Below are 14,049 nucleotides of genomic sequence, written 5' to 3'. Positions count from 1 at the left end.
AGTTTTCTGAATCTTGAAGAAAGCCTATGAATATTTATCGTGGCTTTTAATACTTGCCTTAGAAACTACAGTTCATAATATGCCACAGTATACTGTATACTCTCCTGAGTGATTGATCGCCATTAATCAGTACTGTACAGTACTTGAATTACCCCTCATTCCTTCATATTAAATGGACAGATTTTATGTAAATAAATAAATTGGAACAAATGTTTTACTGTGGCAGCGAGCATAGTGCTTAAAGATATAAATTAAAAAAATTGGTTGTTTATGTAACAATCTGAGTGCCAAAAATGGACTTGAGATGGAAATTTGCTCAGCAGCAACCGCATTTCCCCTCTCATCTGTTCCAACCACTCAACATTCAGCATAATTTCTACTAATTGCCTGATCATCTGTCACCATCTGCTCTTGTTTCTCACTGGTTCATACCCTAATTTAGATGGTTTTTATGCTTGAATGAGTCATAGGTCACTGTGGCTCGAACAACAAAAAATATTCCTCTGAAACTCCGTCACGTACAGGGACTGGACTGAAAATGAGAGCCAAAAACTTGCCAAAAATGAGCTCCAAAAAGCCTCTCAGAAAGCCTGGAGAGCTATTTCTCAAGACTACATTAAAAATACAAGAAAGTCTGGAAACAAAATATGACTTTTCATGGACTTCAGTACTATACGTGTGAAGCTAAACAGGTTTAATTATGGTTTAGCCAGCACGTCGAACAGGTATTCTGCGTTCAGACGTTGTTTAAGACTCAGGATGCAAGCATGTGGAAAGTTAAAATCTTCTCTTTCATTTGCTCTTGCACTCCTATTGGTCTCATCTGAAAGCCATAAATGCTCCCTAAAACAGCTCTCCGCAGTAGAAACAAGCATGCCTGTTGTTCTTCATGCTGATGAGATGAATGCTTGAAATAGCGCACTAACGTGTGGTTCGGTTTAGTTACAGGACAGTCTGCCAGCTCTTTGACTCAGACGCTGGTGGAACTGTTTTCTGATGGCTTTTATTACGCCGCACTGCTTTCTTGCTAGTGAGCAGATCGAATGTCCATCCTGGAGTAAAACATGGAATTCTAGCTGAAACTGTTTGAGAATCTTTGGCACTTCAGTGAATGTTGATGATGTCTGACTCACAGCTTTAGTACTATAAGTTATACATATGTCAAACGCTGTGTGGCATATTTTCACATTACAGAGTGTGCTTTATCCAAATAAGGGGCTAAATATTTTATTGCATTTCATGATTTAGCAAGCCTTTTGTTTGTTTTTCGAAAACGAGTCAGAACACTTGACTATAAATCTTTTAAATGTTAAATGTAAATAAGCATAGAGCTTGTAATTTACTGTATTAAAGGACATGTAGTTTTAGTTAAACTAATACTTTAGCGAGCCAAAAATCAAGATCATAATGAAATATGATCAAGAAATATTGCTCAAGTGAATCATGCAACTGTGATAAAAAGCCTGGGACACAAGAGTTCCAGCTAACATATTTCGACTGACTTTGGACCAGAAACAAGGCATTTCAAGAAATATTTGAACATTTACATAGCAGCAGGTCAGAGCTTGTGTCTGTAATCTTCCCTTGGGGTAACTGAAAACATTAAGACAGAGAAAGGTGACCGAAAAAGAAACAGGAAATATGACACTGACACAATGCCATAATGAGAGTCAAAGTTTCGTGTTTTTCTTTTCCCTCTAATATAATAGCTGCTTGTGTGTCACTAGAAAAAATTTGACCTGTGGAGTGGGTGTGCGAGATGTCTTTAGCCTGACACACTGACAGCACTGGAGCTGCAGCCTGTTGCCTGCTGCATGCATTGTTGCATCCGTCAAATCAAGTGCCGATGGCATAACGTTTTAAACAGCGGTGGGCTACGAGCCACCTCGGCCGAGATTGTCAGCCAGTCATGGATGTAATCTTTTGCACCATTTAGATGTCTTAGTGTCTCATCATTCGGCTGTGTCTAAAGTCTTCTGTAAATGTTAAGTAAATTTTTTTTTTTTTTTTTTTCCTTTCCTTTCCTTTCATTCACAAGAAGTTTCATCACATGTCCCGGTTTGACTTAAACCCCTCACATTTGAAGTTTAGCTTACATCAGTAGTCCATGCTCTTTTAAGCACTTTATTTTATTGTTTGTTGTGTAATTAAAACTAAGTTACATCTTTTTTTATATATTCTTACAGCGATGCCCCCACCTCAATACTTTGACGGACACGCCATGGTGTCATGGAGCGATCATGATATCACCATAGCCGTGCCCTGGTACATCGGCCTGATGTTCCGAACCAGACAGAGCAGCACCATTGCCACCTTAATGCAGGCTAACGCTGGTCCTGCTTCCCAAATCAACCTACAAGTGAGTGGAGCTAGGAAATGACATTCTGTTTGATTGTTGTCGTAGTTTTTTTTTTTTTTTTTTAATAGATCTGATGTTTTTGAATTGGATGGTAGTGCTGCTAGATTGTAAGGAACCCATACTGAGTTGGTGTGACTTTTTTCTCTTTCTTATTTGAATTGTGTTGTTTTTTTGCAGCTTCCACACAACCTTTTCCAGGTCATAGGGGTTGAATATAGTATTGTGGTTAAAATACCTGCATGCGGGCAGTGTGTGTTTAAAAAGTTCCAAGATCTGTATGGTGATTGTCTGCGTATTTTCCTGTAGGTGGTGAACAGGCAGGTGCAGATGGAGGTCCTGTTGGGGGTTCAGCGTGTAGCACTTCTCGAGTTTCCCGAGCTTAGAGTGAATGACGGAGAGTGGCACCACCTTCTCGTAGAGATCACCAGCAGCAAAGAAGGCAAAGACACCAAGTACATGGCCCAAGTGTCTCTTGATTATGACATGTTTAAGGTGTGTGATGGTCTGATTAAACTTTTCGCACCAGAGTACAGTATGTCATACATTGTGTTACATTTACATTTAGGCATTTGACTTAGATTTAGTTTTTGTGAACACTATTAAAATAACATGTTTAAATAGTAGCTACAAAAAATATGTTAGGCCTTGTTCACACGGGCGTTAAATTTTTGGATAAACGAACGCGCTCTGAACGTCCTAGACGTTTATGTTGTGTTTTGTATTGGCGCTCGATTGACTTCTACACCGGCGTTCGTTTGTCTCTGTCTAACGTCAGCCTGCAGCCCAAATTGTAGTTTGTGCGTTAACCTGTGGGGTCAGTGTGTCGAGAACTGGATATAAAAGCCCGCCACTACCTGGTTCACTCTCTGACTGCACAACGTCGAATTAAAGGAATTTTTTTTTGTGTTTTTTTTTTGCGTATGTTTTTTAACAATTTAGTTTATTTTATTTTGCCTTTTTCCGCATTTACCTATGTATAGCATGTAGGATCATGGGATATATCCGGTCCTCCGAAGGATTGGATTATCCGGTAAAATGAACGTGAAGAAAACGCACTAAAAGTGGTTTCCTTGCATTTGTTGGGATTTAAACGTCAAGAAAAAGCTGCATGCAACGTTTTTTTTTAATGCCATATAAACCAGACAAACGCACGTCACCAAAAGCCGGTGTGAACACTCTCATTGACTCCTATGTGTAGAAAACACTCTGCGCTTGATCCGCGCTTACCGGACGCTACGAACCCGAAATAAAAAATGCTCGATTTTGACGCCCGTGTGAACAAGACCTAATATTGACCCAGCGTCACATGACATTAAATATTACAACACAGTCTAAGTGTCCCCCTCACTCCAATCAATTTGCTCCAGTTTGATCTCCTGCCAGTTCTCACTCTGCAGCATAATCCCCTCATCATACGTCAACCACCAACCAGAGAGGGTGAAGGTTAACACATGCTTCCTTACCCATATGTGAAGCATGTTCAAACTGCTTTTTTAGGTAGGGCCACAGGGCAGTGTAACACAGGTGGAAGAAAGCCTTATCTGCCATTTTTTACATACATGAACTCACAGATCATCCCACAATCACCTAGCGCCAGCCCTCCCACACAAAGAGCTTAGCCTATGGCAACAGGCAGTATTAATATCTTACAGTAGTTCTGTATTGTGTACTGTGATTAATCAGTGTTGCATGTTGTGTGGTGTTCTGCAGAGGACAGTGGAAATCGGAAACGAACTTCCCGGACTGAAAATAAGGAATCTATACGTTGGGGGCCTTCACGGTGAAAACAACAATGTCCTGCAGGGCTTTCACGGCTGTATCCAGGTAAGTGTAGAAAAAATACTTTTAACCATGATTTGTTAATGGGATAGTTCAGGTTTTTTAAAGTATGTCTGTAATCAAAATTAAGGTGCATTTGAGTAAATTATAATATATTTTGGTTGTTACGAATTTTCCTAGTCTGCAACTATAGCTAGTTTTTCCAAAACTAGTTTTATGTTAAACTGGAACTAGCCGTATGAATATTTCTGGGCAAAGAAAATTAAGCACAAAAAAAAAAAAACCAAGTGGATTAAGCTCATTGGAATTGCAGAAGCTTCATATGACAATAGATTTTTGCACAGAATGAGGGTTGTGGAATTTGGCTCAGATTACTCACAGTGTGCTGGAGATCTGTGTGACAAACTTCATGGTTCGTGTACAGAGCCGGAAGATTTATAACGAGCAAGACCTATGGTGACGTACAGTAGTTACATATATGCATCTGAATTTTGATTGAAGACATACTTAAAAATCTGAACTATCCCTTTAAAGCCATAAATTAGTAATACGTTGTGTGTAGTTTTTTTTTCTCCGAGCACAACTTGTAAATCTTCTTGTATCTGTGTGTCTGTCACAGGGTGTAAGGATGGGAGAGACCTCGACCAACACAGGCAACATCAACATGCAGCAAGGTTTAAAGATCCGCGTAGAGGAAGGCTGCGACCCGGCCGACCCCTGCGACTCCAACATCTGTCCTGAGAACAGCCACTGCATGGATGAGTGGAGGGCTCACACCTGTGTTTGTGACCCAGGTGAACTAAAAAAAAAATACTTTTATATCTAAATATACATATCTATAGCACATACCTTTGAATTTTACGACTTTCAGCAGACATCCAGCTTACAAAATAGTTTTGAAGTCCATTCAAGCAGGAACGTATCAGCAAATAATGCGAAAGCTCTGTTACAAAATGTAAAAGTTAATTCAAGAAAGAAAATAATATAACTTGTAATTTTTAAATAAGGTGTGTAGGTCAGTGTGTATGACTTTGATAAGGAAAAAAAAATATTAGAATTGAGAGATTTTCAAAATTTTAGTTGACTTTTATTTTCTTATTAAAGGAGAATCTCTCACTCTTTTTCTCTCTCTCTCTCTCTCTCTCTCTCTCTCTCTCTCTCTCTCTCTCATTATCTCCAGGCTTTTTCGGGAAGGAGTGCGTACAAGCCTGCACGCTGAATCCATGTGAGCACGTGTCCACCTGTATGCAGAAGCCTAGCTCGTCTCACGGCTACACCTGCGAGTGCGGACAGAACTACTACGGCCAGTACTGTGAGAACAAGTAAGAATTAATGGATTCTCACTGAACTCACGCTGACTCACATTTCTTGTTATCAAACCTGCATAGTGACTTTCAATGTAAAACTTCCAGAGGCTGATGACTGCATGTGAATGCAGAATGACTACTTAAGCGACTTTGATTAATTTGTTTCAGCAAGTTACAATCACAATTCCAGTCGCTAGGCTCATGTCAGTGCTTGCTGAAAATGCTTACGATATACCTGTAAGGCACTTCACCGAATATGAAGTGTAGTCTAGATTGAACATTTTACAACTGTGTGTGTTGGATCATATGATATTAAAAGGCAGAGAGTCTATGTATTTGTATAGGGTAGGCTCTTTCTGCAGTCATATTGACAAGACGTGTCATTTACTACGGGAAATTCTCCCGCGGCCGCTACTGAAGTGTGTGAGTGTGTGTTAATGAGCCGGTGTGTGTCGTTGTCTTGGCTCTTCTCCACACAGCACGGGACAGTAAAACACGTTTGTACAAGTTACCCTATTGTCCGCCATACTGTCAGTTTTTTTAAGAAGCATAACTCCCAGACCTGCAATCAACTCCATAATTATTGGCACCCCTGAGGGGTTACTAAGGTGCTAACGCTCTATGTGTTACATGTTAATTATATTATTTACCTGAATTGTTTGGATCAATATCCATTTGTTCAATATCCTTTTGTGTTAAAAATCCTTTGTTTTTGTTTTTTTTCCATGGTAATAGATGATGTAGTTGACATATTTACAGGTTTGCCATGTACAGTATATACATATTTGTACCCATTGAAAAAAAAATGCTAAAACAGAAGAGTGATTTGTTGAATGCTAAAATATTTATTTAAAGGACAACAATTTATATGGCATTCCAAATATAATGTTGCCATGTATTGACAGACAATTTTAAATGTAGTTGCTATATACAATGCATTTCAATTTAATGTTGTTCCACAATCAAAATAAATCCACAGACCGGCAGCAGTCTTTAATTCAATTTTAGATCACTTCATGCCACCTTCCTTGTAGCATCTGCCCACAGTGCCAATACTACCACTAAGTGCTTGTGCTTAAATGGGCAGAAAAAGATAACCCTGAAGCATTTTGCTTCCATATTTGGAGCTGCAGGAGGCTGAATGGTCCTAAACTAAAGCTCCAAAATTTATGAGCTTTTCTCTGTGGGTGGGATTGGCCCCAGTGCCAGCTTGAGCTTAAACAGTGGGTGCAAGGATAACATGAATAAACCCAGCTCACTCTGTGCAGTAGGCTTTTACTTAACAAGTGTATAAACCGTCCTAAGCTCACCACCGATACACACTGTGGCTGTGTATGTGTATGTTCTTTCCTCATGCATTTTTCCTCCATAGTTATACTACCTTGCAATGGTTCAAACCATTCTAACACAACCTTTTAATGTAGCGCCTAATCAAGCTAGTTACAGTAGTTAGGTACATCTAAAACACAATATATTTTAGTTTGCTTTTAGAAGTGTAAAATGACATCAATCAACACATTTGCACTTATATGGTTAGTGTGTGCAGTTGCAGTTTCTCTCACTAACTAAAGCTATTATATTATTGTTATCATACTGTATGACATTTACATTTACATTTAGGCATTTGGCAGACACTCTTATCCAGAGCAACTTACATTTTTATCTCATTACACATCTGAGCAGTTGAGGGTTAAGGGCCTTGCTCAAGGGCCCAACAGTGGCAACTTGGTGGTTGTGGGGTTTGAACCTGGGATCTTCCGAACCGTAGTCCAATGCCTTAACCACTGAGCTACCCCTGACATTTATAGTCATTATGACAAAAAACAGTCCATTATACTTTCAGACTGTCTTTGATATACATGCTCCTGCCTCAAACTCAGTAACTCTGTCTTCCACTGAGAAGCTGAGGTATAGTATTTAATACCTGTCTGCTCTCCATCTTTATCTGATTCTGGTATTTACTTTTCTCACGCTTTCGGGTTAAATCAGTTCTTGATGTGGTTTGTTTAGTTTGTTAATGCATTGAGTTGCAGCAGTCTGGTAAAAAAAATAAACAAAACGTTTTCACTTCTATCAGCATGTAAATTTGGTTGAAGTATGTTTAATTTTACCCCTGATGTAGCGTATATGAGGAAAAAAGAAGTGGGCATAGTTCAGAGCCCTGTGGACCACCAAAGGTTGCTATGTAATGCCTATGCAAGAATAAGCTTTGCCTTTGGTATTAGCTTTTAAATAAATGTTAAGTAGCTACAAGTAACTAAATAGAGAGCCTGTGTTAAGCCATGATTTCTGTAAACTGTTAGCATTTGGGTTTAAGCTCATGGTTTTAATCCTAGCTACCTTCTGTAATGTCACCAGATCTGACTGTTAAAAACCTGCAGTTATTTTGGATGTGTTCTATTAGGGTGAAGTGATAAAGCATTTCTGTACTCAATACTAAAACCAAGAGCCTCTTCCTCTTTGCAGTTTGCAAGATTATATGTTTAGTTTGACTTTATTGACATTTTAACTTGTGTAAGGGGGAGTCAAGTGTACCCATAGGTCTTGTACAACCTGCACTTTATGCCATACCGTATGCTGCACCTTCCCAGAAATGTAACATCACATTGCAGCAATGCAGACCTCGACAGCTTTGATCGGTTTGCCTGGTACTAATTTCTGTTTTTGATGGTCCACCAGAGAGTCAAAGAGACTCAGCAAGGTTTCATGGAAACCCCTTCACAACTCGATGTTTAGCAGTGTAATTGCAGACACACCAGCAAATACTCACAAAGTGATAGGCGTAGACTTAGACCTAAGCATACAACAGGCTTAAGTGAGAAGTCACCTTATTATGTTTTGTGTCCGTCACAATTAGTCTGATTATAAATTGTGGCTATCAAGGTGAATGTCATGTATTGATGAGTTTACATTAATACACATCTCTGTTTCTCTAGAGTGGAGAAGCCATGTCCTAAAGGCTGGTGGGGAAACCCGGTGTGCGGTCCCTGCAACTGTGACGTTAGCAAAGGTTTTAACCCGGACTGCAACAAGACAAACGGGGAGTGTCACTGCAAGGTACACACACCCAAACACACACGCAAACAGTGCTCAGAACTCACTACTTTTATATATAACATACTCGTTCATATAGTATTTTAAACTGTTTTCTGTATAAAATACTGTAGCTGTTCTTTTATAAAATTTGTACAATTGTACTTTTGTGTATATTTATTTCACTACTTTCCTCACAGGATAACTACTACCAACCCAAAGACAGCGACACCTGTTACCCCTGTGACTGCTTTTTCCCTGGCGCTAGTTCCCGAACCTGTGATCCTCAGACTGGCCAGTGCCCATGCAAGCCTGGTGTTGTTGGGCGACAGTGCAACCGATGTGATAATCCCTTTGCAGAAGTGACCAACACCGGCTGCGAGGGTGTGTATCGACAACAAGAGATGGAACTTCATCTCTTATCACCTGTAGCAATTATAAATAAGCAAAGCCTATCTATAATTCAGTACCTGTTATGTGTATATCAGCTTACTGCTGGTGTCAGAACATGATATTTTATAGAAATTAATACCCCTGAGCTTAAAATGGAAAGCTAATTAAAAGTTTATGTAATAAACATGTTACTGTTATTATATGTGGATGGCGCTTATAAATTATTTAAACCGCTTCATAATTATCGTTGTTCTAATGATTCTTGAGTAATAACTCAGGTAATAATATCACCACAATAATAAACAATTAAATGAATGAATCTTAAAAGTGCCAAACTGTATTTATGTAAATATAAAAAGGTTCACTATGTCTGTGTATCTTGTGTCCATCCTATAGTTATTTACGAAGGCTGCCCCAAAGCCTTTGATGCCGGAATCTGGTGGCCAAGAACCAGTTTTGGCCGTCCAGTCGCTATGAACTGTCCCAGGGGATCTATTGGTGAGTGCTGCAGGCTTGTTCTACAAGAATCAGGGCATTGGATGTTAAACTTCATATTTACACACACTGTATATGTATGTGTAGATATGAATATATAAGCTGACACATTTATAAAACTTGTATCTATACTGTACATATAGACATAGTGTCTCTTCCTCTCTAATACTATACATACTTTAACTTAAAGTCTGTTAAAATAAAGTTCTTTGGCCAACTCATGTGGTTTGCTGAAAGTGGAAAGGTAGTTTTTCATATTTTAAAGTAAAAATTGAATATTCAAACAAGATGTGTTTTAAAACTGTCTTGTGTATGTACAGAATTTACAACAGACACTTGTGTTATTTATTTATTTTAAATAAGTTAATATGGTACTAGAGTGTATATACTTATTTTTTATGATGCCCATGCAAAATTATTGAGTAAATGTATTTTTTTAAAGGAATGTGACAACCCGTATTATACATATAAGGGATGGGACATGGGAATCACCAGGGACCTGCTGATATGATACTATCACCATACCTAGCTGACAATTTGTATTTGCGATTCTTTTAGTATCATGATTTTATAAATATCCTGATTCACCTTTTTTTTTTTAGATTTTGTTACAGGTCTAAACAAGCTTAGCAAATAATTTGCTCCTGAATAATTTAGTACACACCACTTGTAGGATTTAGAGAAAATTTTACCACCTCAAATCCAAAAGATAGAAAAAATATCATTGCAGAAATGTAGTTTTTTTTCCCGAACACGTTGTCTATGATCTGCTTCTTTGTGAATTGCTTAGCTATTATGTTTTGGATTTTGGACTGACGTGCATTCAGCAGCACATTCTACTTACTTAAATTCTTGGATTAATGAATTGGTTGCTGTGGATTTTTGCTTTTCTTTTCTCATCTGTGCTGTTTTCTTTTGCTTTGCCTTTTCCCTCTGAACCTTCACACCCACTCACCCCTTTATTCTTTTCACTGGCTAGCTAAACGCATGTTAACGAGGCATTTGAAGGAATCCGTTGGCTAAACATGCCTTATTATAAGGAAATATTGGCAGGCCTGACACAGAGTCACATTCTCTATAGAAGCAGTGAATGATCTCTGTGGTTGAAAGTCCAAGCCAGGACAACTGTTCAGGATTTTTCTGTGAGAAAGACCACACAAGTATCACTGGCAGTAATGCAGCAGAAAAGCAATGACCTGATAACTTTTAGGCTGCCTACGGGGTTTTTATTGTTTGCAGACTGTTCGTTGCTGGCGGTCTAAATACGGAGCAAAATGCCATTACAATGAGAGGATTGTGCTGGAAAATGTTTAATTAGGTTTTTGTCAAAATGTGTTTTGTCATCTGTTTTGTGTGATCTAGGCACCGCTGTGAGACACTGCAACGATGAAAAAGGATGGCTGCCTCCTGAGCTGTTCAACTGCACCACCATCGCCTTCTCCCAGCTCAAGAAACTGGTACCAGTTTCACATTTTTTAACACTTGCTAAAAAATCTTATAAGGCCTTTCATGGTTAGAATAATATTCTAAGCACATTTGATTAACATTCTTCTTCTACACCACATATTTATTTATTTATTTATTTTATTTTTTTTTTTTCCCCGTATACACCACTCCGGCATACACCACATATTTAAAAGCTTACCTGACAGAGCAATATGAAAGAATCAAGATTAGTCATATCTATAGGGTTATAAAAATGCTTACTTGTTTTTTTGTTCTCCAGAATGACGAGATGAATCGGAACGAGTCTAGAATGGACGGACAGAAGTCTAAAGACATTGCTTTCATGCTCCATAATGCTACTAGACAGACTGAATCTTTCTACGGCAATGATGTGAAGACAGCCTTCCAGCTGATGTCTCGCGTGCTGCAGTACGAGAGCAAGCAGCAGGGTTTTGATCTCTCAGCTATGCGCGATGCCGACTTCAACGAGGTTACACTTCACGTTTGCTATAACTCAGTGAAATTCACTTTACTCTGTAGCATATAGCTGTCATAATGAAACTTTACAAATAGGAGTGTTACATTTTCCCCAGTAATACAAGAGTGGTGTTAGTTGTAGTTAATAGTTATATGCCTCAACAAGCAGCGATTGAACATTTATAGAGCCTGTTAGACCTGTTCCTCTGCAGAATCTGTGAAATAGTTCAATCAGCATAGGTCAGTGAATCATGCTGCATGTGACATGGCATGCAATTCTTAACACAATGCTGAAAGCATTTTTTTTTTTTATTATAATTTATCATTTTAAATCTCATTGCATATTATTCATTCATATGTACAAATAATATGGCTGCTCCGTTGTCATGTTTATGGAGTGTTTAGTTTCCATGCTAAATATTAACTCCTTATTTTGTACATTTCTTAATTATTTCTGGTTAATGTACTTCTTGGGAAAAAACGAATTACTTTTTATGTCCTTAAGTTGTAATCTACATATGTGGACTGTTACAGAACATTGTAAAGGCAGGCAGTGCCATCCTAGACCCCAGCAATAAGGAGCACTGGGATCACATCCAAAGGACTGAGGGTGGAACAGCACACCTGCTTAATCATTTTGAGGATTATACCACCACTGTGGCTCGCAACATGAGGAAGACCTACCTGAAACCTTTCATCATTGTAACAGACAATATGAGTGAGTCACGTCTCTGAAATCTATAAAACACTAGTAGTGTATAATAACCTTGTACCCTAGTTAGCTGTCCGGGTGTTTGTGACACATATAATCTGCTTGTATAATAATGTCTAATAATGATTGTCTTCCTTCACTCCTAAAGTTATGGCAGTGGATTATCTGGACTTTTCCACGCCAGATGATGTAAAGATGCCTCCTTTCCAGAAGATTAAAGAGGAATATCCCAAAGACCTGCATTCCTCAGTCCTGTTTCCAGAGTTCAGCCTCAAATCCACGCAAAACAAAGGTAGGGACTTGCATGCAGCATATGCATATGGATTATCACTGCTATTACTAAATGAGTCTTGCTAGTAAAAAGTATTAAAAAATTTTTATTTGCATGATCTAATTCTTTTCTATTTTCTTTTTGTATTTGTATTAAAGTGTTTAATATTCTTGTATGCCTAAACATTTTTAATGATTAAGTAAGATTAAAATTATTTTGTGACCATATATCTCTCTGCAAAGTTAAATACACTGATCTACAATTTTTTTGGAAATAATCGACCTTTGGGATAAAACATGCTAATTCTTACATATTTTGATTGGATGAATTAGAAAACAGGTGAGAAATTAGCTGGTTGGCTAAAGTTTTCAAGATATTTCATTATAAAGATTTATACACAAGCAAGTATATTTGCCTTCAAGGTACAGTAGGGGGGATGATGATCACGATGCCCTATAACTTCTAGAGAAAGTCGAGGCGTACAGTAAAAACATGAAATAAACATATAAAAACATGAAACATCTGCTGAGGTGTATGAAGAATGTGGAACACTCTAGTGGCAACTCTGTAGTGATTTAAAAGTTGTTGCTTTGTTCGCTTGGCCCTCAGGGTGGAAACACGAAAAGTACTGTTGTTTTTTTTTCTATGAATGGAACAGTCAAGACAGACATTCTCATTTCGTCAAGTAAGACTGACCATCACGAAAGTCCTGGAAGACAGGAAGGAAAACTTTTAAAGTCCAGCTCTTTTTGACTCTTAAATGATTTTGTTACCAGCGTTCCATATAAAACTAGGCCTGATAAAGAACTTTGTGAAGTTTTTATTTTTTAACTTTTGTGCCATTAAGTAATAAGACAAACCCACCCACAATTCAGTCAGTTTTTCATGAAAAAAAGCATAAAAATGTTACATGAAAACCCAATAAATTAAGGAACAGTTATGTTATCATATGGCATTATTTATATCGATCGGTGGGGAACTATTCTCACTGTTATATCACAGAAAAGTTATGGAGCATAATCGAACACACCCTCATAATTTAGAATTATTTTGATGCAGTTTTTCCCTGAAGCTGTATTTTGGAAACTGGAGCCATTTAACACCAAGCACTTAATTTTCCCTCATTAGTGACGCAATTATGGTAAAATTTTGCTACTTTCATTTCCAAAGTTTTCAACTTGTAGACCAGGGTTATTCTTTCCTAAATGTCTACATTGATGGTTTAAGTGCTTCAGCTAAACTGTTTTAGGACATTAGATTTTTCATCCAAAAGAAGGCAATACATTTAGCTTTAAGATATGTACATACAAATATAAATAAACAAACTTTTTCCTCTAACCTGTTATGTGAGAATTATTATACCCATTCAAATTCACTGCACTTTCCCCCTGCAGTCGTTCCGACAGATGAGCCATCGTTTCAAACCCAGACAGCTGAGAGAGACCCTGCTCAGGGTGATAGGAGGAAGAGAGAAGCTCCAGAAGGACCTCCTCAGTTCCCTGTGGCTGCTGTTATCGTGTACCGAACACTAGGGCAGCTCCTGCCTGAGCGCTATGACCCTGACCGACGCAGCCTCAGGTACCCTATAATCCTACCATCAAATGTACTTGAGAAATGACACACTTTTCTGTCTGTTGGTTGTCTGTCAGATTTTGAAAGCTCTTTCTTTTGGCTTAGTGTTAAGGTGTTCTACCCCAGGCAATGTATTATACTGTACAACCATGTGTTATGTTAATTCATGGATGTTATTTTTTGTGGAACACTAAAACAAGGTCCT

At 38.2% G+C, this 14,049-nt stretch overlaps 1 protein-coding gene across 4 annotated transcripts in view; it reads left to right on the top strand.

Moving 5' to 3' along the window:
• celsr1a (cadherin EGF LAG seven-pass G-type receptor 1a) overlaps positions 1-14,049 on the top strand; it is an 87,911-nt gene that overhangs the window by 60,020 nt on the left and 13,842 nt on the right. For all 4 annotated transcript variants that reach the window (XM_053508529.1, XM_053508528.1, XM_053508526.1 and 1 more), the window contains 13 exons: positions 2,187-2,359; positions 2,666-2,851; positions 4,070-4,183; positions 4,758-4,932; positions 5,319-5,460; positions 8,382-8,502; positions 8,679-8,862; positions 9,268-9,369; positions 10,729-10,823; positions 11,093-11,302; positions 11,824-12,007; positions 12,150-12,293; positions 13,667-13,850. In XM_053508529.1, the coding sequence (XP_053364504.1) occupies positions 2,187-2,359; positions 2,666-2,851; positions 4,070-4,183; positions 4,758-4,932; positions 5,319-5,460; positions 8,382-8,502; positions 8,679-8,862; positions 9,268-9,369; positions 10,729-10,823; positions 11,093-11,302; positions 11,824-12,007; positions 12,150-12,293; positions 13,667-13,850 (2,014 nt within the window). The remainder of the gene's footprint in view (positions 1-2,186; positions 2,360-2,665; positions 2,852-4,069; positions 4,184-4,757; positions 4,933-5,318; positions 5,461-8,381; positions 8,503-8,678; positions 8,863-9,267; positions 9,370-10,728; positions 10,824-11,092; positions 11,303-11,823; positions 12,008-12,149; positions 12,294-13,666; positions 13,851-14,049) is intronic.

This window comes from Clarias gariepinus, chromosome 12 (assembly GCF_024256425.1).
Source record: "Clarias gariepinus isolate MV-2021 ecotype Netherlands chromosome 12, CGAR_prim_01v2, whole genome shotgun sequence".
Classification (NCBI taxonomy): Eukaryota; Metazoa; Chordata; class Actinopteri; order Siluriformes; family Clariidae; genus Clarias; species Clarias gariepinus.
The sequence above is the reverse complement of the archived record's forward strand: the minus strand, read 5'-3'. Positions and strand labels throughout refer to the sequence as shown.